Source organism: Sphaerodactylus townsendi, linkage group LG04 (assembly GCF_021028975.2).
Source record: "Sphaerodactylus townsendi isolate TG3544 linkage group LG04, MPM_Stown_v2.3, whole genome shotgun sequence".
Lineage (NCBI taxonomy): Eukaryota > Metazoa > Chordata > Lepidosauria > Squamata > Sphaerodactylidae > Sphaerodactylus > Sphaerodactylus townsendi.
Window position 1 is genome coordinate 145,783,184 of NC_059428.1, and position 24,747 is coordinate 145,807,930.

The 24,747-nt window shown below is 49.4% G+C and overlaps 1 protein-coding gene across 1 annotated transcript in view; it reads left to right on the top strand.

Annotated features, from left to right (window-relative positions):
• BAIAP2L1 (BAR/IMD domain containing adaptor protein 2 like 1) overlaps positions 1-24,747 on the top strand; it is a 57,540-nt gene that overhangs the window by 9,183 nt on the left and 23,610 nt on the right. Inside the window, exons 2-3 of the mRNA XM_048495383.1 lie at positions 6,650-6,725; positions 12,558-12,648. Of these exons, the coding sequence (XP_048351340.1) occupies positions 6,650-6,725; positions 12,558-12,648 (167 nt within the window). The remainder of the gene's footprint in view (positions 1-6,649; positions 6,726-12,557; positions 12,649-24,747) is intronic.

The following is a 24,747-nucleotide window of genomic DNA, read 5'->3' on the forward strand; positions in this document are numbered from 1 at the left end:
CCCCCTCCCTGCCCATGACAGTGCCTCCTCTTCCCTGAGTTGCTGAGGGCAGGGAGTCTGTGAAACTCAGATCTGGGCCTCTAGATAGAGCAGGGAGTATTTGAAACTCAGATCCGAGCCTCCAGATAGGAGGACGTCATCTGCCTAATTTTCCGCCGACTGGGGCTTTGCCAAGAAGGAAGTTTCTTTTGGTGTTGCCAGTCAAGGCAGCATTAAAACGCCTCCTAAAATTGGTTTTCCCTCAAGTCTGATGCATAAGTACAAGCACCCTTCTGTCTCCTCTTCCCAGTGGGTCAACACATACGTTTCTAGCTACATCCTTATGCTTCTCTTCTCTCCCTTCTCTCCTATTCCCTTCGCTTCGCTTCTCCTCTCCTCTTCTTCCTTCTCTCCTCTTATTTTCTCTTCCCCTCTCTTCTTCTCTTCTCCCCTCTCTCCTTTTCTCATATCTTCCCCTCTTCTCCCCTCTCTCCTCTTTCCTTTCCTTTTCTTCTCTTCTCCCCTCTCTTCTCCTTTTCTCTTCCCCTCTCCCCTTCTCCCCTTCTCCACCTCTTTTCTTCTCTTCTCTTCTCTTCTCCCCTTCTCCTCCTCTTTTCTTCTCTTATCTCTTCCCTTTTCTTCCCCTCTTCCCTCCTTTCTTCTCCCCTCTCTCTTCCTCTTCTCTTCTCTTCTCTTCCCCTTCCCCTTCCCCTCTTTCCTTCTCCCCTCTCTTCTCTTTTTCTCTTCTCTTCCCCTCTCCCCTGTTCTCTTCTCCCCTTCTCCTCCTCTTTTCTTTTCTTCTCCCCTTCTCCTCTTTTCTTTTCTTCCCTTCTCCCCTCTTCCCTTCTCCCCTTCTCCACCTCTTCTCTTCTCTTCTCCCCTTTTCCTCCCCTTCTCCTCCTCTTTTCTTCTCTTATCTCTTCCCTTTTCTTTCCCTCTTCCCTTCTCCCCTCTCTCCTCTCCTCCTCTTCTCGTCTCTTCCCTTTTCTTCCCCTTTCCCCTCTTCTCTTCTCCCTTCTCTCCCCGGCCCTCCCCCTTTTCTTTTGCTGTTCTCCTTTTCCTGTCTGCTCCGAATCAGTTCCCTCCCATGCATACCACCCTCTCCAGATGCCTCCAAGGATCCCGTCGCCCTGAGCATTCAGCTTATTGCCTTTTGTTTCATTTTTTAAAAAATGAAAGGCATGAGGGATCCAGCCAAACGGGAAGCGGCATCTATCAGAGTGGCTGTTGTAACAAATAAGCACGCGCATATTGCAGCTATTGAATGGAGAGAGATGGGTGCGCGTTTCCATTTTATCTTCTAGTCTGTGGGGGGGAATTGCGCAGCAACCCCTGGACTGGTTGTGTTTAAACGTTTTCTACGGGCACCCGACTTCATGGTGGCTTTCCCTCGTAAAGATTGAAGGATAAGGATGCTTATGGGATGATACGATGGGAATTGGGGGTGGGGGGTGGCATAGGACAGAAGTTAGGGTGGCCACCCATGGGTTGGAAAATCTTTGGAGATATAACAGTGTCGTCGGGGGGGGGGAGATTTCAGAAGGGGCTCCAGGAGGCAGCCAAGAAAGCCAATGCAATTCCGAGAGGCATCGATAGAAGAACAGTGTCTAGATCGAGGGAAGTCATTGTACCACTCAACTCTGCATTGGTCAGACCTCACCTAGAGTACTGTGTTCGGTTCTGGGCACCCCAATTCAAGAAAGATATTGACAAGCTGGAACAGGTTCAGAGGAGACCACAAAGGCTCGATGAAGGTCACAGGAGTCCATGCCCTATGAGGAGAAACCGAAGGGCTGGGGATGCCCAGTCTGGAGAAGAGAAAGGTTAAGGTTGGGACCACCGCGACCAGCCATGTTTAGATATTTGAAGGGATGTCATGTTGGTGAGGGAGCAAGCTTGTTTTCTGCTGCCTCAGAGACTAGGACACAGAGTCATGGGTTCAAGGTGCAGGAAAAGAGATTCCACCTAAACATTAGGAAGAACTTTCTGACCGTCAGGGCTGTTCAACAGTGGGATTCACTGCCTCGGAGTGTGGTGGAGTCTCCTTCTTTGGAGGTTTGTAAAAAGAGGCTGGATGGCCATCTGTCAGGAGTGCTTTGATTGTGTGTTCCTGCATGGCAGAGGGTTGGACTGGATGGCCCTTGGGGGTCTCTTCCAACTCTATAATTCTATGAATGTCATAGAACCTGCCCTCCAAGGCAGCCATTTTGATCTCTGTTGTGTGTGATTTCGGGAAGTCTCCAAGTCCCTGGAAGGAACTATCATTGTCTGGCAACGCCAGTCATCAGCTGGTCACGATGCTTACAAACTTAATCACCTAAGTAAACTCCCTGATATCCGGGGTAGCGGAAGGGTTTAGGAGAACTCCAAAAGGAAACGAACAGTGCTTGCTTGCGACCTCGCGACCTCTGCTCCGCACACCGCACAGTGCCGGCTTGCGTGCTTAATACCCATCAATTTGATTCCCTGCCGGGATACATTTCGACCCCTTTGCGTAACCTTCTTGGGATTCTTTCGCACACTGATGAAGTCCACCCCTGATAGCCCCCGCCAAGGATTCCGTGCTGAACTATTTCCCCGATTCGTCCTAGGGCAGCTTTGGGTTAATACTACGGGGGGAGGAGACCTATCCGTCTTCTCAGCTGACAGAGCACTTGCAGAACTGTGGCAGCGCCTCAAATTAACGCCAGCCGTGGAAATGACTTTGTGTTGACATTCAAAACTACCGGTGCATCAGCAGGGACCACATACCTTGTGTGGGTTAAAGCTAGTGATGGCCGGCACGGTAGCTGCCCACGCTTTACCTGCCTCTTGCTCGCTGGCTTTTGTTCTGACCCCTTTCCGATCCCTTCCTTATTCCTTTTCAAATTCCCTTCTCTTTTCTCCCATTAGCCTCCCTTCCTCACCATTTGCTTTCCTTTCTGACCCTCCTTCTCGGCCCGACCTTCTCTCCTGAGTTGCCACTCATCCGGCCTGCTTTGAGGGATCCTCAAGTGAGAAATAGACATGGTTTGCCCTTACCGTCCCCTGCAGAGCCTTCCTTGGTGGTCTCCCATTTAAGTGGTGGCCCGGCTGCTTAGCTTCCAACTTATGGTCACCCCAGCAAGGGGCTTTCGAGGCAAGGGAGAAGCAGAGGTGGTTTGCCATTGCCTTCCTCTGCGGAGTCTTCCTTGGTGGCCTCCCATCCAAGTAGTGACCCTGCTTAGCTTCCAACTTATGGTCACCCCAGCAAGGGGCTTTCGAGGCAAGGAAGAAGCAGAGGTGGTTTGCCATTGCCTTCCTCTGCGGAGTCTTCCTTGGTGGCCTCCCATCAGATGTAGTGACCACATGCTTGCTTCCAGCTTATGGTCACTTGGCAAAGGAGGGCTTCGAGGAGCAGGAAGAAGCAGAGGGATGGTTTTGCCATTACCTTCCCTCTCGATGTCTTCGTCGCCCATCCAAGTAGTGACCCTGCTTAGCTTCCAACTTATGGTCACCCCAGCAAGGGGCTTTCGAGGCAAGGAAGAAGCAGAGGTGGTTTGCCATTGCCTTCCTCTGCGGAGTCTCTCCTCCCTTTGGTGGCCTCCCCATCCAAGTAGTGACCACCTGCTTAGCTTCCAACTTAGCGGTCACCCCAGCAAAGGGGCTTTCGAGGCAAGGAAGCGCCCAGAGGTGGTTTTGCACATTCGCGGCTTCCTCTCTGGCGGAGTCTTCCTTGGTGGCCTCCGAACGACCTCATCAAGTAGTGACCCTGTAGCTTCAACTTATGGTGCCCCAGCGAGGGGCTTCGAGGGCAGGAAGAAGCGGGGTGGTTTGCCATTGCCTTCCTCTCGCGAGTCTTCATGAGTGGCCTCCATCCAACAAGTGCTGCAAGTTCAGGGCCGACCCTGCTTAGCTTCCAAGTTCTGATAAAATTGGGAAATGATTTTACATAGACCATTAAAATCATGGGTGGGACTTCCTGCTGCTCCATAACATCTTTTACCTTTTCCAAATTCCAACAGGCCTTTTCCCAGAGCATGGTTTAATGCTCTTCTGGGGGTTCTACTCACAGAGAGAGTCCTATGAAAGCCCACTCATGTGAAGCTGGTGCAGTGGAAACACTCGCTCATGTTTTACTCTTCTGTGAGTGGAGCAGCGATTATAGCAGGTCGTTTAATTTCACCTTTGCAGCACAGAGCCTTTGGCCACTTTGGTCACCCTGACGACTTTGCGGCAAACAATCTGCTTGCGGACAATTATACAGTAGCAAAAGGCTTGTAAAATGCGGAAGGTTAAGTCTATTAGCGAAATGATTTTATTGCACTGTTTCCGTGCGACGTTATTTGTTCTGTTGTTTTACTGCGCTGGTCTGTGACTGTTTTTAAACTGAACTGATCGGTTCGGGCTGGCGTGGGCCATCTGGGTTAGGACAGGGTGCCAGACTAGGATACGGGAAGGCCAAAATCGGATTCCCACACTTCCATGAATGCTTGTTGAATGACCTGGGCCCAAGCACATCCTCTCAGCCTCAATGTGGAGTAGTGGTTAAGAATGACGGACTCTAATCTGCGGAACCGGGTTCGATTCCCCACTCCTCCACATGAAGCCTGCTGGGTGACCTTGGGCCAGTCACAGTTCTCTCAGAACTCTCTCTACCTCACAAGGTGTCCGTGGTATGAAAGGAAGGCGTTTGTAAGCCGCTTTGAGAACTCCTTACGGTTGAGAAAAGTGGGGTTTAAAAACCAGCTCTTCTTCTTCCTCTTCTTCTTCTTCTTCCTCTTTTCTTCCTCTTCCTCTTCCTCCTCTTCCTCTTCTTCTTCCTCCTCTTCCTCCTCTTCCTCCTCTTCTTCTTCTTCCTCTTCCCCTTCCTCCTCTTCCTCCTCCTCCTCCACTTCTTCTTCTTCTTCTTCATCTTCTTCTTCCTCGCCTACCTCATAGGGATGTTGTGAGGATAAAACGGACGAGAGGCCTCTTGGGGTCCCCACTGGGATATAAACTCAGTAAATAAAATAAATGCTAAGGTACCAGGTTATTTAACAACAGCTGCAAGGGCGGACTTTTCTCTTGCTTTGATGAAGTCATCTGTACAAAATGCTGTGAGCCTTTCCAAGGCCTCGGATGCGGCACTCCTGCATCTGCCAGTAAATTGCCAGCCTGTGCGAAGGTGCCGTTCCAGAAGCAGGATGTATCTCAGCAGGATATGAGCCTGAAGGTACCGGGACTTCATGCATTGTTGATCTCTGTCAATACCTGCTGAGCCATTGTGTCCCAATTAGGCGTGTCCTGCATTTGCAGTTCCAAACCGAGCATTGGCAGGAAGGGCACGCCCCCAGCTGCTTTCCTTGGACATAGGTAGTTTTGTAATCCTCCCAGGAGCCCGGAGGACTGTGTGTCTAATTGACTGCCATGCGCTTTGCCCTTTATTGCAAACTTCTGTGTGTGTGTGTGTTGGTGCAGTTGTCAAAACCCGCAGCAGAAACCTGAGCGCCGAGTTCTATCTTCCAGATCGCAGAATGCGTTCCAGTTTAACTTGAGTTGCACAGTGTAGCCAGCGTGGTGTCGTGGCTAAGAGCAGGTGGATTCTAATCTGGAGAACCAGGTTTGATTCCCCACTCCTCCACCTAAGTGGCAGAGGCTTATCCGGTGAACCAGATGTGTTTCCACACTCCTACATTCCTGCTGGGTGACCTTGGGCTAGTCACAGTTCTCTCAGGACTCTCTCAGCCCCACCTGCCTCACTAGGTGTCTGTTGAGGGGAGAGGAAGGGAAAGGAACTTGTAAGCCACCTTGAGTTTCCTTACAGGAAAGGCGGGGTATAAATCCAAGCAGCAGTGGCGTAGGAGGTTAAGAGCTTGTGTATCTAATCTGGAGGAACCGGGTTTGATTCCCCGCTCTGCCGCCTGAGCTGTGGAGGCTTCTCTGTGGAATTCAGATTAGCCTGTACACTCCCACACATGCCAGCTGGGTGACCTTGGGCTAGTCACAGCTTCTCGGAGCTCTCTCAGCCCCACCTACCTCACAGGGTGTTTGTTGTGAGGGGGGAAGGGCAAGGAGATTGTAAGCCCCTTTGAGTCTCCTACAGGAGAGAAAGGGGGGGATATAAATCCAAACTCTTCTTCTTCTTCTAGATCATAGGCGTCAAACGCGTGGCCCTCCAGATGTTATGGACTACAGTTCCCATTGTCCCCTGCCAGCATGATGCTGGCAGGGGGCGATGGGAACTGTAGTCCATAACATCTGGAGGGCCGCGCATTTGACACCTGTGTTCTAGATCCTCATGCTGCGGTGGCGGCGGCTGCCAAAGCAACATTCAAAAGAATCTGCACAGCCAATCAGAAGCCTGGTTGGCAAAAGCCCCGCCCACTTGCTAAATATACTTGGCGGGCCCCAGAAAAGGTGTCAGTGGGCACCGTGGCATCCCCGGGCGGGCACCACGCTGGAGACCCTTGCTCCAAACCATCCATTTTTTCCAGGAGAACTAATCCTATAGTCTGGAGTCTGGAGATGAAGGATCCCCAAGAAGACTCCCTTCCTGCCCACTGCTAACTCTTAGATGGGTGTCAAAAGATAGCAACATTCTTTAGACATGTCGGTTTCCGTCACGTTCGGCTTCTCGGTTTTCAGCTGCTGCTGCCGATTCCACTGTTATTACTGCCGTTCTCGGGAAGTTGACTCTAACCTGACCGCTGTCGTCTGTTTTGCTCCCCAGAATGTGATGGAACAATTCAACCCGGGGCTGCGGAATTTAATAAACCTGGGGAAGAACTACGAAAAAGCGGTGAACGGTAAGCCTCTTCTATTGCCGTGTCCATGTGCCAATTGGACATAAGACTTTGCACGTTAAGCTTTCGTTGAAGTGAATTGAAGGAACCAGGCTGCGAATAAATAGTTGACCGTGACTCGCCAGCTTGCTGGGGCACATTAAGAACATAAGAAAGAGCCTGCTGGATCAGACCAGAGTCCATCTAGTCCAGCACTCTGCTACTCGCAGTGGCCCACCAGGTGCCTTTGGGAGCTCACAGGCAGGATGTGAAAGAAATGGCCTGCTGCTGCTGCTGCTCCCAAGCACCTGGTCTGCTAAGGCATTTGCAATCTCAGATCAAGGAGGATCAAGATTGGTAGCCAAAGATCGACGTCTCCTCTATAAATCGGTCCAAGCCCCCTTTAAAGCTATCCAGGTTAGTGGCTGCAGATGACCTGAAAGAAATGAAGATCCCCAAACCATTAGTTGTGTGTGGGTGAAGCACCCTCAAGTCGCAACCGACTTACAGCAACTTTGCAGGGGTTTTAAGGCAAGAGATTAACAGAGGGTTTAACCCTAATTATCTCCCCCCCCCCAGCATTTTCAATGCCCCCTGGTTTTAGTATTGTGAGAAAGAGAGAAAAATTTCCCTCTGTCGACATTTTCTACCCCATGCATAATTTTATAGACTCCAATCATATCCCCCCTCAGACATCTCCTCTCCAAACTAAAGAGTCTCAAATGCTGCAGCCTCTCCTCATAAGGAAGGTGCTCCAGTCCCTCAATCATCCTCGTTGCCCTTCTCTGCATTATTCTGTTAAAAATGCTCTTCAGTGTAGAAAGTGCTTAATATTTTTCTGCGTGAAGGAAGTGAAGCGGGTTTTGTGCATGTGGGAGCGAAAGATAAAAATGGGGCTGATGAACTTAGAGCCTTGGAATTCAGTGCTGTAACTCCCTAGATGCCCTTTTGCTCCTTTTTGACCCTAAGCTCTTTCCTGCCTGCCCCCAAATGCCTCAGGACCATCCTATACAATTCTGACTCTTCACGATGTTGCACAAGACAATAGACAGTGAGTCAGGACCGTCTCCGGACACGAAGCCTGAAAGTCCGTCTCCTTTATCTTTAGACCAGAGGTGACTAATTTAGGTATGCATCGGCCTGCAGGCAGACCTGGGGATGTTTTCACAAAGCCCGGTTTCCCTTGCGTGCGGGACTCAACTCTGTTTGCTGGCGTGGCAAGTCTTAGCGTAGGCCACTCGCGATAATAGAAGGACTGAATCCATTTGGAAGGTGAGGCTGGAAGTCGAACGCACCAAACGATCCTCAGTTTCAACCCAGGCTGTGTTTAGGGGACAGCCTGGGAAAATTTACTCACCCGCCTGGTGGAACGCTCTGTCCAGTGAGCCCTGCGAGTCCATCTGGTTTCTCTCTTCCCTTCCCTTCTTTTTCCTTCCCTTCTGAACTCCAGTGTTTTACCATCATTAACCCTTGTGGGGGTTGCGTATCCGAAAATCGCCATCATGTTGTTGTTATCAGATGTTTTTATTGCCGTTGGTTTTACTGTGAAGCAGCAGCAGTGGCATAGTGGTTAAGAGCAGGTGCGCTCTAATCTGGAGGAATCGGGTGTGATTCCCCGCTCTGCCACTTGAGCTGTGGAAGCTTATCTGGGGAACCAGATAAGCTTATTCACTCCAACAAATGCCAGCTGGGTGACCTTGGGCTAGTCACAGTTCTTCGGAGCTAGTTGTGGGTGTGGGGGAGGGAAGAGAGTTTGTAAGCCCCTTTGAGTCTCCTTATAGGAGAGAAAGGGTGGATATAAATCCAAACCCCCCTCCTCCTCCTCCTTTATATTGTCATTTAGATGTGTACATTGTTTTTTCGTGACATGGGCCACCCCAAGTTCAAAAGGGGAGGGGTGGCATAGAAACCCAATAAATAAATAATAATAAATAAAACTTCCGTTTTTTTTCCAGCGGGGCTTACTCCCCGGTGAGTTTTGCAGCCTTTGCTCAGTACCACTGCTACTAAAACCAAGATCCGTTCAGTTCCTTTCAGCTGGATGTGCACTGTTTTCATCATGGAAAAGATGAAAACTTTTTTTTTGGGATAATATTGGCGCGACCGGGATCACGTGTTTTGGGGAGAGCTTTAAAGGGAGTTTAAGTACTTATACCATATCTCTCTCTCTCACACACTTTTACTGCAAAAGCATAGCGAAGCTTTCCTCCAAGGGAGCCTGTGGGACACATTTTTCCACTTCCAGAGCTCTTTTGGAAACAGCTAAATTAAAACATGATGGGAGACAGATTAGAGAATCCGACCCGTCTCAAACATCTGTTTATGTTCCACTAACTTTACGGGTGTTTTTTTTTTTTAAAAAAAACCCGAACGTTGTGCTCTTTAAACGGGATGAAAGGGAACGTATGATGTAAACAGTCCTTCATGTTACCTTCCAAGTGTGCTCTTCAATGAGAAGTTCACTATGATCCAAGGAGGTGGCCAACTTCCAGCACAGAGGAACTTTAAGTCTGTGACAGGCGGAGTTGTTGGGAAACGAGCACCCCAGTTGTATACAATACCTTAGCAATGGCGCGATGCGTTTATTAGATTCCTGCTTTGGGCCAGTAGCGTCTGGTAGTTCAGGATCAGACGGGCAAAACCAGGAGCATAAGGTCTTTTGGTCAGGACAACTGCGTACGGTATCAAGGGATTTAAGGTGCAGAACAGTTCCTCGCCACAGCGGTAGAGAAGGACAGTGCGTTTGCCCGCCTGCTCATCCATGTGTGTGGCCGGAAGTTTTAAACGATGGGCGTGACAAACTTCTGGTCGAGGGATAATTTGTCACGCACCCAAAGCCTGCAAATTAGTATGGTCCCTTCCGTGCTCCTTACAGCTGGCTAGATGTTGTCTCGGGAGTGGTTCTGTTCTGTTCTGTGCACCCGGAATCCGCAGCAACATTTTTCACAGGCCTCCACATCGATTGAATAGTAATCCTTTGGTGCATGGGCAAATACAGCACATCCGTCTGTATCCAGCCACCTCCTCCAAGCTAGCATGGTGTGGTGGTTAAGAGCAAAGACTCTAATCTGGAGAGCCGGGTTCGATTCACTCCTCCTCCTCGTGAGTGGCGGACTCATATCTGGTGAATGGTATTTTTCCCCTTGATCCTACACATGAAGCCTGCCGGGTGACCTTGGGCCAGTCACAGTCCTCTCCGAACTCTCTCTGCCCCACCTACCTCGCAAGGCTGTTGTGGGGAGAGGAAGGGAAAGGAGTTTGTAAGCCACTTTGAGACTCCTTACAGGAGCGTTTGCCTAAGGAACTCAGAGCACATCTCTCTAGTGCAGGGGTAGGGAACCTGCGGCTCTCCAGATGTTCAGGAACTACAATTCCCATCAGCCTCTGTCAGCCTCTGGTAGGGGCTGATGGGAATTGTAGTTCCTGAACATCTGGAGAGCCGCAGGTTCCCTACCCCTGCTCTAGTGTGTTTGGTTTTAAGTTAACCTAAGGAGTTTGTAAGCCGCCTTGAATCTCCTTACAGAAGAGAAAGGCGGGGTTTAAATCCAAACTCTTCTTCTCCTCTTCCAACTCTATGTTTCTGTGGCTCATTCCGCACATGCAGAATAATGCACTTTCAAACTGCTTTCAGTGCTCTTTGAAGCTGTGCGGAATAGCAAAATCCACTTGCAAACAGTTGTGAAAGTGGTTTGAAAACACATTATTTTGTGTGTGCGGAAATGTGATTCCATGTAATATTTTGTTTTTGGTCTAAGCTTTCATCTCTGCAGTGTGCACACACACGAAAGCTTATCCCAAGAATAAAAAATCGGTGGCCTTTTTTCTGTTATTTTCGCTCTGCAAGCATCTTGCTCCATCCTAAACGTCACCTCCTCTGACTCTTCCGATGCTGTCTCGTCCCCCTATTAAGCAGTACCCCAAATTTCCCAGGTTCTGGCCGCTGGGTCCGATGGTCCAGTTACCTCTCCACCCCCTATCTTTTCGTGTCAATCCTTGACTTTTTGTTCCCGCACCTGACAACTTGAGGCAGATAACGGGTGGGCCCGTTCCAAGAAGCCTTAGTGAATTAATCATTTTGCTTTGAATTAATCATACCTGTTTACATTTGCTCCGGGAAACAAGACAATTGTCATCTGAAATATTTATCAGCCGCCTTCACCCGCAACAGCATGATAGTTTTTAGCTGCAGCGTGCATACGTCATTTTGGAAGAGCCAGTCTTTCCCAGGTGAGAGAGGCTGAAGAATGGATCTTGCTGTAAAACTGTGTTGTTTTTTCCTAAGATCCAGCCGGCACCTTTCTACTTGTAACTAAAGCCCATTATTGCAGGTCCGATCTAGAAGAAGAAGAAGAAGAAGAGTTTGGATTTATATCCCCTCCTTTCTCTCCTGCAGGAGACTCAAAGGGGCTGACAATCTCCTTTCCCTTCCCCCCTCACAACAAACACCCTGTGAGGTAGGTGGGGCTGAGAGAGCTCCGAAGAACTGTGACTAGCCCAAGGTCACCCAGCTGGCGTGTGCTGGAGTGTACAGGCTAATCTGAATTCCCCAGATAAGCCTCCACAGCTCAGGCGGCAGAGCTGGGAGTCAAACCCGGTTCCTCCAGATTAGATACACGAGCTCTTCACCTCCTACGCCACTGCTGCTCATCATCTACTGCTGATTGTAAGCCCCTTTGAGTCTCCTACGGGAGAGAAAAGGGGGTGGGATATAAATCCGAACTCTTCTTCTTCTTCAATCCTGCATTGAGCAGGGGGCTGGACTAGATGGCCTACGTGGTCCCCCCCTCCAACACTGTGGCTCTATGAGCGCACGGCCTAGTTTGAATTCTGTTTCCATGACCTGTGTATCAGAACACACATTAATCATAAATGCAAAGTATCTTGGAAATAACGTACAGGGAGCAGCCAAACTCAGCAATCCCTCTTGCAATGCTTCCTCGAATCAGCTGAAATAATGTGAATGTGAAGCATATTGGCCATGCTGGCAGGGGCTGATGGGAATTGTAGTCCATAACATCTGGAGTGCCAAAGGTTCGCCACCACGGATATAGAATTACGGAGGGGATTTGATTTCTTCCCCCTCCCCCCAATAAACAAGACCCTGTTTTTCTCCTGACCTCTCAACTTTCAAGGAAAACTTTGCCCTTAAGAGTCCTCCCTGAAAAAAATAAAATAAAAACTGACACGACCGGTTTCTTTCGCAAGTACCCTTACATAAAGCATTCTTGAGGTTTGCTCGGCGATTAAGGAAACGCTTTGAACAGTTAGCCGGTGGCATTTATTTAGTATTATTAACAGCCTTCTGCAAGGATTTGAATCCCCCCTGGGACCGGCGTTTGCAATTAAATGTCGGCTCGACTGGAATGCAGCCCGCTAAATTCTTGCTAGCAGTTGCAGGGTGTAACCCCCCCCCCCCCCCCGGTCTGTTCAGAGATCTGAAACAATTTAAGCGTGGATGTTATTTCAATCGGCTCACCTTCAAGACCACTACTAGCGTCGCCAGTATCCAGGTCTTGGCTGCTGTGCTCGGTTGTTGGCCCTCCAGAGGAAATGGTTGGCCGCTGAGACTGGAGGCTAGATAGCCCTTCACTGGACTGATCCAGGCAGGGGCTCTTCCGAGGTTCTCCTCAGGGGAAAACCTCGATTTCTATGGACTGTATTATTCTGATCCAGCAGGGCTCTTCGATGTTTGCACCATAATTTAACGATAGTATACTATTATTATTTTTTTGTAATTTAAGAATCCCCTCTTGATAGGACATAGGCAATGGATTTTATGACCTGACTTTTTGTTTTGTTTAGGTTCAATTGTTATTTTATTTCAATTTTTTCCCCCAAAAAAATATGTTTCTCCAGCCATGATCCTCGCTGGAAGAGCTTACTATGACGGCGTGGCAAAAATAGGAGACATAGCCGTCGCATCGCCAGTGTCTAAAGAACTGGGTAAGTATACCCGAATATTCAGTTAAACTTTAGAATTCCTGTTGGCCGATGATACATTCAACCAAACTGGACCTTCTAGATCAGTGATGGTGAACCTTTTTGAGACCGAGTGCCCAAATTGTAACCCAAACCCCACTTATTTGCTCATAAAGGTGCCAACCCGTCGAATTTGCCACCTGAGATGGGGTTTTGCAGTTTTAAAAAAAACTGGTTGGCTCCCTCTTCCTCACCAGCTCGAGCAGGGGCCCAGTCTGCTTAAAGCCTCCAGCAAGTCCCAGCGCTGCTCTGGCCCGCCCTCTAGCATCTCTGCCTCCTCTGCACCCCCCCCCCTCGGGCAGCAGCCACCCGGAGCATAGGCACCAGACCTGCCAGCTGGAGTCCCTCCTGCGCTCCACCCATTTGCCCTTTGGTATGCGATTTTAGGTGGCCCCGAGCCAGCCCTAGATGTGGGGTGATTTTCACCCCATGATGAACTCCCCAGGTGTGTAATGTGCCAACAGAGAGGAGAAATCCCGAGGTACCAAAGGGTTACGCCATCACTGTTCACAAAGATGTTGGCATTTAGTGCTCATTCACTTATTGATTGACTGTTTATTGATCGACTGATTGGTTCATTATTGATTAACTGTGTGGCGACTGTATGGTCTACAAGAATGTTTTGTTAAGAACGGCCTCCAAATTGCTGGGAGTTGGGGGGAGGCGGGGATTTATGCTCGGGAGGGGCGATCGGTGTCCCTCGTGTAATGACATCACTTCCGGCACAACCCAGAAATGACATCGTCACATGGGGGATGATTCTCTAGGGCAGGGGTCTTCAAATTATGGCCCTCCAGATGTTCATAGACTACAATTCCCATCAGCCCTACCATTTGGCCATGCTGGCAGGGGCTGATGGGAATTGTAGTCCATTAACATCTGGAGGGCCATAGTTTGAAGACCCCTGCTCTAGGGTTTCTCCCAACACTTTGTGGGTCGACCCGTAGAGCTTTGGGTGAACGCTGGAGCGTCACTTTAACGAGATTGGTCACTTCTGAGTTGCGCTGGAAGCAACACCAACAATGAAGCTGTCCTATACTGATTCAGGTCAGTATTTTCTAGTCAGGCTGGCAGCCGCTTCCCAGAGCGCTAGGTAGATGGTGTCGCGTCCTCCCAGATCCTTTAACTGCAACCACGCATACCTGGGATGCAGTTGTCCCGTTCCAAAACTCTGAGTTGATTTGGGAGTGGTGCCATTTGAACTGGCAAACACTGGGCATGAGGCCTCTCTATATTTGGCCTTGTCGGTTCGCCCAGATGTCAAGAAGTTTTTATCTGCTCAGCTGAGAGCCTCGGCTACCGCTCCGTTCCAAATCTCGTCCGGCCGAAAATAAAGCGCCCGGCTGTCAGAGCGAGATAAAATTGGCAGGAAAAATTCGCACCCGGGGCCACTGTGCGGTTTTTTTTCCTTTGAGCTTCGATGACAGCCCGGATGGGATGACGTAAAAAAATAATTTCCCTCCTGTTCCCCGTGCGTGAGCTCGCTCGCTCAGACTGACCGGTCTGTCGGATTAAAATGGTTTAATTGGGAAGAAGGGGTTGAAGGAAAATAAGCTTTAGCATACAAGGAATATAGAACTTCCTTAAAAGCAACAGGTACTAGGAAAGGGGTCAGCAAATGCCCTGTCTCTTACGGGCACGATGTTGGGGATGCCTGGTTTAGGAAACTCACACAGCCTTGGGCTAGTCACAGTTTCTTGGAGCTCTCTCAGCCCCACCTACCTCACAGGGTGTTTGTTGTGAGAGGGGAAGGGAAAGGAGTTTGTAAGCCCCTTTGAGTCTCCTTACAGGAGAGAAAGGGGGGATACAAATCCAACTCTTCTTCTTCTCCTTGCCGGATTTTCTGAGTTCGTCCTAAAGCAACTTGGTTTAGTTTGGGCAATTGTCCAAAACTGGGCCACGGGGAGGGAGGGAGGGGGATGTATCTCATTGCCAAACCCGATCTTGGCAGATCCCTACACCCTAGTTTCCGTGGTAGGTCCGCACTGGGCCACGGTGCATGTTGTAAGGGGAAACTCTGCCCTTGCTTGCCAGCCTGCGAGGCACAAGAAACTTCCCAGGTGTGTTTTTTTTCTTGGAAGCCGCAGAGCAGCGCAGTTGCAGAACCGGCTGAGTTGTCGCAGCGGGAGTTCGCCAGGGTTACTCGGCTCTCGGCTCAACGCTGGGTGCACAGCTCAGCCTTGCTGTGAAGCACCATGGTGTGGCCGCCTTCGCGTTCCCTATTGAACTTCAGGGAGTGGCGCCCGGGCAAACAGCAAAAGCAAATAAGTCATAAGCCAGGTCACCTTCGCAGAGTTATTTTGGGAAAAGGCTGGTGGGGCAGGGCTACAGCCGGAGAGCAAAACACCGGGGACGTCGAAATGCCTTATGCATTCGCTGCGTATCAGCCCCTCGTAGCAGTAAGAATAACAGTCTAATGTCTGGCTACTGTTTACATACAGCACCTGCCGTACACGAATCTTTGACAGAGCTCCGTATCCCCCCAAAAGGCAGGTCTCTGCCCCCTCCTCACACCCAAGAAAGTTTGTTGATCCAAACCACACAGCAGTTTTTGCTGATCAAAGCCACCTTGGGCTGGCGTTAGCTCTGAAAGGGGAAAAAGACAGGCGCGCTCCTTGCCTGTCTTTTTCTTTTCCCCTTCCAGGGTGAATAGACGATTTGGGGAGCTGTTAGAACTATGTGTAAGGCAGAGGGCTGTCATTTGACTTCGAAAAACATGGGCCGGGTCCATTTCTGGAATCTGGCAGCATCTCGTCGAGACCCAGCATGGTGTAGTGGTTAAGAGCAGGTGCACTCTAATCTGGAGAACTGGGTTTGATTCTCTGCTCTGCCACTTGAGCTGTGGAGGCTTATCTGGTGAACTAGATTAGCTTGTGCGCTCCCAACGCATGCCAGCTGGGTGACCTTTGGAGCTCTCTCAGTCCCAGGGCGGGGGAAGGGAAAGGAGACTGTAAGCCCCTTTGAGTCTCCTTATAGGAGAGGAGGAGGAGGAGAAGGAGGAGGAGAAGAAGAAGAAGAAGAAGAAGGAGGAGGAGGAGGAGGAGGAGTTTGGATTTATATCCCCCCTTTCTCTCCTGCAGGAGACTCAAAGGGGCTTACAATCTCCTTGACCTTCCCCCCTCACAATAAACACCCTGTGAGGTGGGTGGGGCTGAGAGAGCTCAGAAGAACTGTGACTAGCCCAAGGTCACCCATCTGGCGTGTGTGGGAGTGTACAGGCTAATCTGAATTCTCCAGATAAACCTCCACAGCTCAGGTGGCAGAGCTGGGAATCAAACCCGGTTCCTCCAGATTAGATACATGAGCTCTTAACCTCCTACGCCACTGCTGCTCCAAAGGGCTCCAAAGGAGGGATGTAAATCCAAACTCCTCTTCTTCTTCTTCTGGTTTGGTGCTAAATTCACGGCATGGAAGGCAGTAGAAGGGACTGAGTAAGCGAACAGTTCTTTTCTTTCGTATTGTTCAGACAGCCAGGTGTTGTCGGGAGGCAAAGAAATGATGCTCCCATGGTACGCGTAACGCCAGGAAGCTAACATTTTTATTCTCACTGGCATTGCTGCTTTCAGTCGACAAATGCATGTCAATATTTGTTAGTCGTCATCTCTCCAATATGACAGCCTACGGTTACTTATCGTTCAAATCTCACGTAGCGCGTTCCTAGGTGCATACGCTCGGAAGTAGGTCACGGTGACTCTTGGGGACCTGCTCCCAACGACGCGCGTATACAATTCCAGCTTTACATTAAATTCACATATGCCTTCCACATGCAGGAGTCTAATCCTCTTTTTAAATGTATGCATGCTGAAACACGTACACCCCACTCACACGGAGACGTGTGCACAAAGGAGCTCGGCCTCCAGGAAGAAAAGCATTGTTTTCACATTTTATTTCTTGCCTAATAAGCGGTCTCATAAGTCACTGGACCGCGGTGCTCAGGGAAAGGGTTTTCAGTGGGGTTTTCAGATTGCCTGGCGGCTGTCTCTTCTCCCTTGGGAAGGGGAGCCCTCATCCTGCGTGGTGTGGTGGTTAAGAGCAGGGGCACTCTAATCTGGAGAACTGGGTTTGATTCCCCTCTCTGCCACTTGAGCTGTGGAGGCTTATCTGGTGAACTAGATTAGCCTGTGCACTCCAACACATGCCAGCTGGGTGACCTTGGGCTAGTCACAGTTCTTCGGAGCAGTCTCAGCCCCACCTACCTCACAGGGTGTTTGTTGTGGAGGGCGGGGAAGGGAAAGGAGATTCTAAGCCCTGAGCGCTCTCAGCCTCACCTACCTCGCAGTGTTTGTTGTGAGGGGAAGGGAAAGGAGTTTGGAAGCCCCTTTGAGTCTCCTTACAGGAGAGAATGGCAGCTAACCCCCAGGTTCCTTTGGAGGGTGGACTCTATTACCTTATACCCTGCCATGGTCCCTTCCCAAACCCCTCTGTCCCTAGATTGTACCCCCCCCCAAAAAAAATCTACAAGAATTTCCCAACCCAAGAGTTGCCAATTCTGAAGAGTAAATAGCTGCAGAGGATTTGCTTCGGCCTTTCTGGTGGGGCTCTAACTTCGGAGGAGAAGGAAGCTCTCAGCTGCAGATTTGTAGAAGCGTGGGTTCTTTACGTGCGCAGCTGGGAATGACTTTTTGCCTCTGCCCAGCCATACTCCGAGGAGGGCACGCTTTCGCCTCTTACTTTGGATCCACTTGCCTCGGCCGCTCTCCTGTTAAAAACGTACGACTCGCACTTGGGACCTTACTGTGCAGACTTCAAACAAAGGACTCTCAATACCCCTGCAGAAGTTCCAGCGTGACTTTTTTTTTAATGGGCGTTGAAAAGATGGATTTGGCCTCTCTCCAGTTAAATCTCAGATAAAGTGCTTGCCGCACAAACACGAAAGGTCAGGGAATGCTGGGTTATATTTTTAGGAGTCTGCAGAAACCGCCCCGGCCGTTCATGACGTGACCCTTGAAAGACCGGGCATCCCAAACGTCAGCACGGCCAGAGCAAGGAATAGATTAAGTTCTCCGAGTGACTCTTTGCAGCCCCGCCTTAATTTGCAAGTCCAAGAGATGGAGCTTAATGCGTTTTCATTGTTCTCAAATTAAAGGGCATGGATGTTGAGTGGAGAGGCCCGCAGAAGCCAAAATCCTTCCATCGCATCTGTGTAAATCTGTTCTGGTCTGAGAGGCAAGCATTGCCGGCTTTGCACCGGGAAACGGCCGGAGATTTGGGGGCGTTTGGTCGGATTTGGGAAGATGGGTATGAGACTGCCCTTCCAGGGGAGTGGATTGAGTTGCCAATCCCCAGGAGGTAGTTTAAGAATTCCTTGGATTACAGCTGGTCTGCAGGCCACCAAGGTCGGTTCACCTGGAAAAAATGGCTGGTCTGGAAGATGGATTCTATTGCATTATACCCTCTCCTCCCTGGACCCCACCTTCTTCAAGCCCCACCTCCAAAATCTCCAGGTGTTTCCCAACCAGGAGCTAGCAACCCTTGGAGCAGGTCTGTGTCACCTGGAGACCAAGGTATTATTCTGGAAGATCTCCAGAACCTGCCTGGAAGTTGGCCACTCATGTGACCTCTGAGTCCAAGGTTTGTGCTTGGAGCAGCAGAAAGACCATTCGAGAAAGCAACCCCCCACTAGATACAACCACAACCTGAATAACATGAGCTAGCAACCCTTGGAGTAGGTGTATGTCATCTGGAGACCAAGGTATTATTCTGGAAGATCTCCAGTACCTGCCTGGAAGTTGGCCACCCACGTGACCTCTGAGTCCAAGGTTTGTGCTTGGAGCAGCAGAAAGACCATTCGAGAAAGCAACCCCCCCCCCCCCATCAGATACAACCACAACCTGAATGACATGAGCTAGCAACTCTTGGAGCAGGTGTATGTCATCTAGAGACCAAGGTATTATTCTGGAAGATCTCCAGAACCTGCCTGGAAGTTGGCCACCCACGTGACCTCTGAGTCCAAGGTTTGTGCTTGGAGCTGCAGAAAGACCATTCGAGAAAGCAACCCCCCACTAGATGCAACCACAACCTGGATAACATGAGCTAGCAACCCTTGGAGTAGGTGTATGTCATCTAGAGACCAAGGTATTATTCTGGAAGATCTCCAGAACCTGCCTGGAAGTTGGCCACCCTAGTGACCTCTGAGTCCAAGGTTTGTGCTTGGAACTGCAGAAAGACCATTCAAGAAAGCAACCCCCCTATCAGATGCAATCGCGACCTGAATAACACAATAAATTGCCCTTCACTCCAAGGGATGAATCTGAAAGCTGCCGCCCTAAAGAGTTTCACTTCTGTCGGCGTCCCGAAGAAAAGAAGGTCGCTCCGTGCTAATCGCCCCGAGCTTGCGTCAGGTGCGCATTGTCTCCGTTGAGGAATTTGTTTCTCAGAAACTGCAGTGGTGGAGATTAAAAGGTGAGCTGGCGTGCGCAGACACGTTTTCAGAACAATTTTTTCCCCTCCTTTTCGACGTGACCCAGCTGCGAGGGACAATAAAGCCCCCTGTGCCGGCTTTCCCGGATGCCTCGGGCGTTCGGGGTGTTTTAATTCTTTGCTTTGAAGCAGGCACAACTATGTGGTTTAATTCCCTGTTGCCCGTGGACTGTAATTGAACGAGGGCGAGTGAGCTCACGTGGTAAGAGGGCTTGGGGCTACTGGGGCAATCCATCCTATCATCTTGCATTTCAATCTTTTTTTTCACATCTAACTCATGACGACCCCCGTGGTCACATCTAACTCCATGACGACCGCTCATGGATGTTTTGCCGTGGCCAGCTTCCGTGTCACAACTCAGGTGCTCCTTGGTGGTCTCCGGTCCAAATACTCACCTGGGTTAAGGTTGAGAGCGTCTACCAGTGCGGTGTAGTGGTTAAGAGCAGGTGGATTCTAATCTGGAGAACCGGGTTTGATTCCCCACTCCTCCACCTGAGTGGCAGAGGCTTAACTGTGCTTCCGCACTCCTACATCCTTGCTGGGCTACTCACAGTTCTTCAGTACTCTCTCAGTCCCGCCTACCTCACAGGGTGTTTGTTGTGGGGGCGGGGAAGGGAAAGGAGATTGTAAGCCCCTTTGAGTCTCCTCTCCAGGAGAGAAAGGGGGGATATAAATCCAAACTGTTCTTCTTTTATTGGTAATGTTGCGAGAAAGGAGGCTGAAGAGCTGGCAGAAAAGCCAAAGAAAATATTGAAGGGGAAAGCCCCAGAGCGTTGGGCTGGGTTCTTGGAGAGCTGGGTTCAAATCTCTGGGCTTGCTTATCGCAACAGGGAGCGTGTTCTAAAAACTGCAAGATTGACCAATGCATGTGTAACCTCTATCTGTGGGTTCTGTGGGGCAGAACTTGGAATGAGTTTGCAACAACAATTTTTAAAAACAAAATGGTTTACTTTCTTAACATATAACATCTAACATCAACATTTAACATCACACTTCAAGGTCCTGTTCAGGTTGCATTTTCAAGTCCTTATATTTACAGTCTACTGATACTGCCAAGTCCAATTCTTCTTTGCAAGTGGGTTGGCTCCTGAAGACTCCAAGGGCTTGATGAACAGGATTCAGCATGATGAAGGTTTCCAGGAGAACTCTCACCCATTGCAACCACAAAAAGAAAGCCCTGAAACAATAAACTCCAACATTTACAACATAGCAAAAACAAACAACTACTTTCCCAGTAGTTCCCAACAACATTGCAGTTACCTTAACAAGGTGTTAAGGGCTTATACCAATCAAGGTCCAAGTCTGGTAGCCTTGTCTCCTCCAAACTGCATGAGCTCTGCAGCCATCTGCTGCTTTGAGTCTCCTCCCCTTACTGGGTCAACCCATTCTGAGCATGGGGGTTACACGTGCAGATAGGCTATACGCTAGGTATAACAGAATCCAGAAAGCAAGTAAGGCCAGCGTTTAGAAAACTTAGAATTGAGACATTTTTTGAAAAATGGCACCCCTAGTTCTTTGGCTTCTATTTTGAGAGCGGTCTGTTGAGGTCCGTAAACTTCCTTTATGGGTTACGAATCGGGTAGGACGGCAGACCGGTGCCCCAAATTAGGGGCGGGTAGCGATGAATCTCCAACCACCCTTTCTTGGAGTGGCTTACCTTTCTCGCGAAACCAGTTCTGAGCCTTCAGATTCCAACCTGAATCTGGCCAACATAATTTGTGCAGAGGCCCCGGGCCACAGGAAGGGGGGAAATTAAACTGAGCATGTGATAACGAGCGCGGCACTTCATGGAGAAGAGAAACCGGCCGCGGGCGAAATGCAAGGTTCTGGAAGTACGGGAACTGGACTTTTCCTTTTCGGGGCGTAAGCTCACAGATTCAAGAAGATCTGCTCTTCGGCAATGTTTCCTTAAGCCTATTAGCCGTTTCCTTGCCCAGGTGTGGAATATGATTAAAGAATCCTGGTTCTTTCACTTCCAAGTACCGTGAGAGAGTCAAATCTTCTAGCACATTAAGGCTTGAATTGTATATCTATTTTAAAAGGTCTGGATTCCCTGCCCTACGAGGAGAGACTTGGGGAGCTGGGGATGTTTAGCCTGGAGAAGAGAAGATTAAGGTGGGACATGATCGCCTTGTTGAAATACTTGAAGGGATGTCACGTTGAAGAGGGAGCAAGCTTGCTTTCTGCGGCTCCCAACAAGGAGTCATGGATTCAAAGTACAGGAAAAGAGATTCCACCTAAACATCAGGAAGAACTTCCTGATGGTCAGGGCTTTTGGACTGTGGAATGCATTACCTCGGAGTGTGGTGGAGTCTCCTTAGAACATAAGAACATAAGAACAAGCCAGCTGGATCAGACCAGAGTCCATCTAGTCCAGCTCTCTGCTACTCGCAGTGGCCCACCAGGTGCCTATGGGAGCTCACAGGCAGGATGTGAACGCAATGGCATTCTGCTGCTGTTGCTCCCGAGCACCTGGACTGTTAAGGCATTTGCAATCTCAGATCAAAGAGGATCAAGATTGGTAGCCATAGATCAACTTCTTCTCCATCAATCTGTCCAAGCCCCTTTTAAAGCTATCCAGGTTAGTGGCCATCACCACCTCCTGTGGCAGCATATTCCAAACACCAATCACACGTTGCATGAAGAAGTGTTTCCTTTTATTAGTCCTAATTCTTCCCCCCCAGCATTTTCAATGAATGCCCCCTGGTTCTAGTATTGCGAGAAAGAGAGAAAAATTTCTCTCTGTCAACATGTTCTACCCCATACATAATTTTATAGACTTCAATCCTATCCCCCCTCAGACGTCTCCTCTCCAAACTAAAGAGTCCCAAACGCTGCAGCCTCTCCTCATAGGGAAGGTGCTCCAGTCCCTCAATCATCCTTGTTGCCCTTCTCTGCACTTTTTCTATCTCTTCAATATCCTTCTTTGGAGGTTTTTAAACAGAGGCTGGATGAACATATGTCAGGAGTGCTTTGGTTGTGCGTTCTTGCATGGCTGGGGGTTGGATGGCCCTTGGGGGTCCCTTCCAACCCTGTGCTTCTATGATTTTATAAATGCGATTGCCCCAACAGCGATGGTCGCCGGATCCCACCTGGCTACTGGCAAGGGATGCGGGGATAAATGGCAAGATCCTGGTTGGGAAATTGCTGGAGATTTGGAGGTGGAGACTGGGGTCTAAGGATGCAGATATCCGCCCTCCAAAGCATCCATGTTCTCTGCTGTCTGGTGATGGGCTGTAATTGTAAGGGGTCTCCAGGCCTTGCCTGAAAGTTGGCATCCCTAGCTAGTTCTCCTGCAATAACAGAAGTCCGTTCCCCTGGAGGAAACAGCAGCTTGTGAACATAGGAAGCAGACCATCTCGTCCAGCATCCTGTCTCACGTAATGGCCGGTCTCTGAATCATTGGGCGGACTTGATGTAGTGTCATGGTGTCGTGGTTAAGAGCAGGTTCACTCTAATCTGGAGAACTGGGTCTGACTCCCTGCTCTGCCACTTGAGCTGGGGAGGCTTATCTGGGGAACTAAATTAGCCTGTGCACTCCAACACACGCCTAAGCTGGTGATCTTATTAGTCCAGTAAACCTAGAATCAGTGCTTTTCAGGGAATCTACTTATCAGCCTTACCAGCATGGCCAATTGGCCATGCTGATAGAGGCTGATGGGAATTGTAGTTCCTGAACATCTGGAGAGCCGCAGGTTCCCTACCCCTGGGCTAGTCACAGTTCTTTGGAGCTCTCTCAGCCCCACCTACCTCACAGGGTGTTTGCTGTGAGGGGGGGAGAGGAGTTCGTAAGCCCCTTTGAGTCTCCTTGCAGGAGAGAAAAGGGGGATACCCTGTTTCCCCGAAAATAAGACATCCCCTGAAAATAAGACGTAGTAGAGGTTTTGCTGAAGTGCTAAATATGAAGCATCCCCCAAAAGTAAGACGTAGCACAGTTTTTGTTTGGAAGCATGCCTGTCGACCAGAGCATGCAGCCGTGGAGCAGAAAAATAAGACATCCCCTGAAAATAAGACATAGCACATCTTGGGGGGCAAAAATTAATATAAGACGCTGTCTTGTTTTCGGGGAAACAGGGTATAGATCCAAACTCTTCTTCTGGATCCTGCACAGAAAACGAGCAACAGGTCATGAAACTGCAAATGGCGCCAACGTCGGCCCCGCAGTCAGTCCTCCTAGCTGCCCCAGTTGTGGGCCTGCAAGCCCAGTTCATTCACACCAGACCCGCATGAATCCATTTAGGGTGGTTAAGAGCAGGGGCACTCTAATCTGGAGAACTGGGTTTGATTCCCTTCTCTGCCCCTTGAGCTGTGGAGGCTTATCTGGTGAACTAGATTAGCCTGTGCACTGCAACACATGCCAGTTGGGTGATCTTGGGCTAGCCACAGTTCAGGGCCACTCCTGCCACATTTGTGAGTGGGCGTGCTCCAAAATGCCTTAAGAATGCATCCTTCCTTCAGGGCGACTTTTGAACCAGAGGGCAGCGATAAACTTATTTATTTTTTTTAAAGCTGTATATGTGGACAAAGGGAGCGTGGTAGAGGCTTCAGCTCTGGGCCGAAAATATTTTCGGAATATTCTGGATACACAATGGTGGCGGGGGGGGGGAAGGATACGGCAGTTTTATTGCTTACTTAAGCGCATGATTTCGATACGACGTCAAGTCACAGCGTCAAATGCTTTTAGTGCCTTCACTCGAAAGTCATAAGAATCAAACTCCAGAATCGCAAAATCTCAGCACGGACCATAACAAACACAGGCAGTTCCGTCCCCAGCTTTAGTATAAAAACGCAGAGGCGTAACGACAGGTTAATTTCATAACCCGGTTTAGAGATAGAGGGTCGGGACAACGTTCCTGTTATGTAAGTTAAGGAACGGATGTCATCAAATGGTTATTCGAGAAGTGTCACATTTAGAAATATCTTCTGCTCGGAGCCGAGAAGTCCGCAGAAATTCAGTCGGGGCACTTTTGTTCTGTGTTATCCGAGTCTTTTTGACATTTTGGTTTGTGTCGTTTTTTTTCTCTTGCTTTTTGTCTCCGTTGAAAGACATTTTTTTTAACACGAAAAGTTTTTTTAAATTGTCAAGGACTTTTTAAAAAACCAGATAAAAGACAAGGAACAAAGGAAATAATCTGAGCACGAAAACCCAAATGCTTTTCGTTATGTTGAGCTAATATATTTGATAGAAATGAAGCAGGCATGATTATGTTACCGTTTTAAATGTGTTCGTTAGTTGTTTGAATATGCGCGCGTGCCTTGGAGACCCTGACTGGGTGGGAAAGTGGCGTAAAAGTGATTAAAATGAAATAAATAATGCATAGTGGACCATATAAATGACTTTTCATGTCTGAAGGCCCTCAAAGCTAAAAATGGGACTGTTCTCCGAAACTTTTGCCTGCACTAAATAGATAGTTGGGGGGCTGAGCCACAAGGGGGAACATTGGGGTTTACCTGCTCTCAGGAACCACAGGGCTTCCGGGATCTGCGGCGCCATAAGTCTCAGCACGTCTGTCCCAAAGGAAGCGTACCCTCGCTGCAGGGTGGAGTCGCCAGTGTATAATCGGCCGTAGACTTTACACCTCCTTCCCCACCCCCATATAAAATGTAAACTTGAATCCACACATACCGTGGCCAATAGTAATTTTGG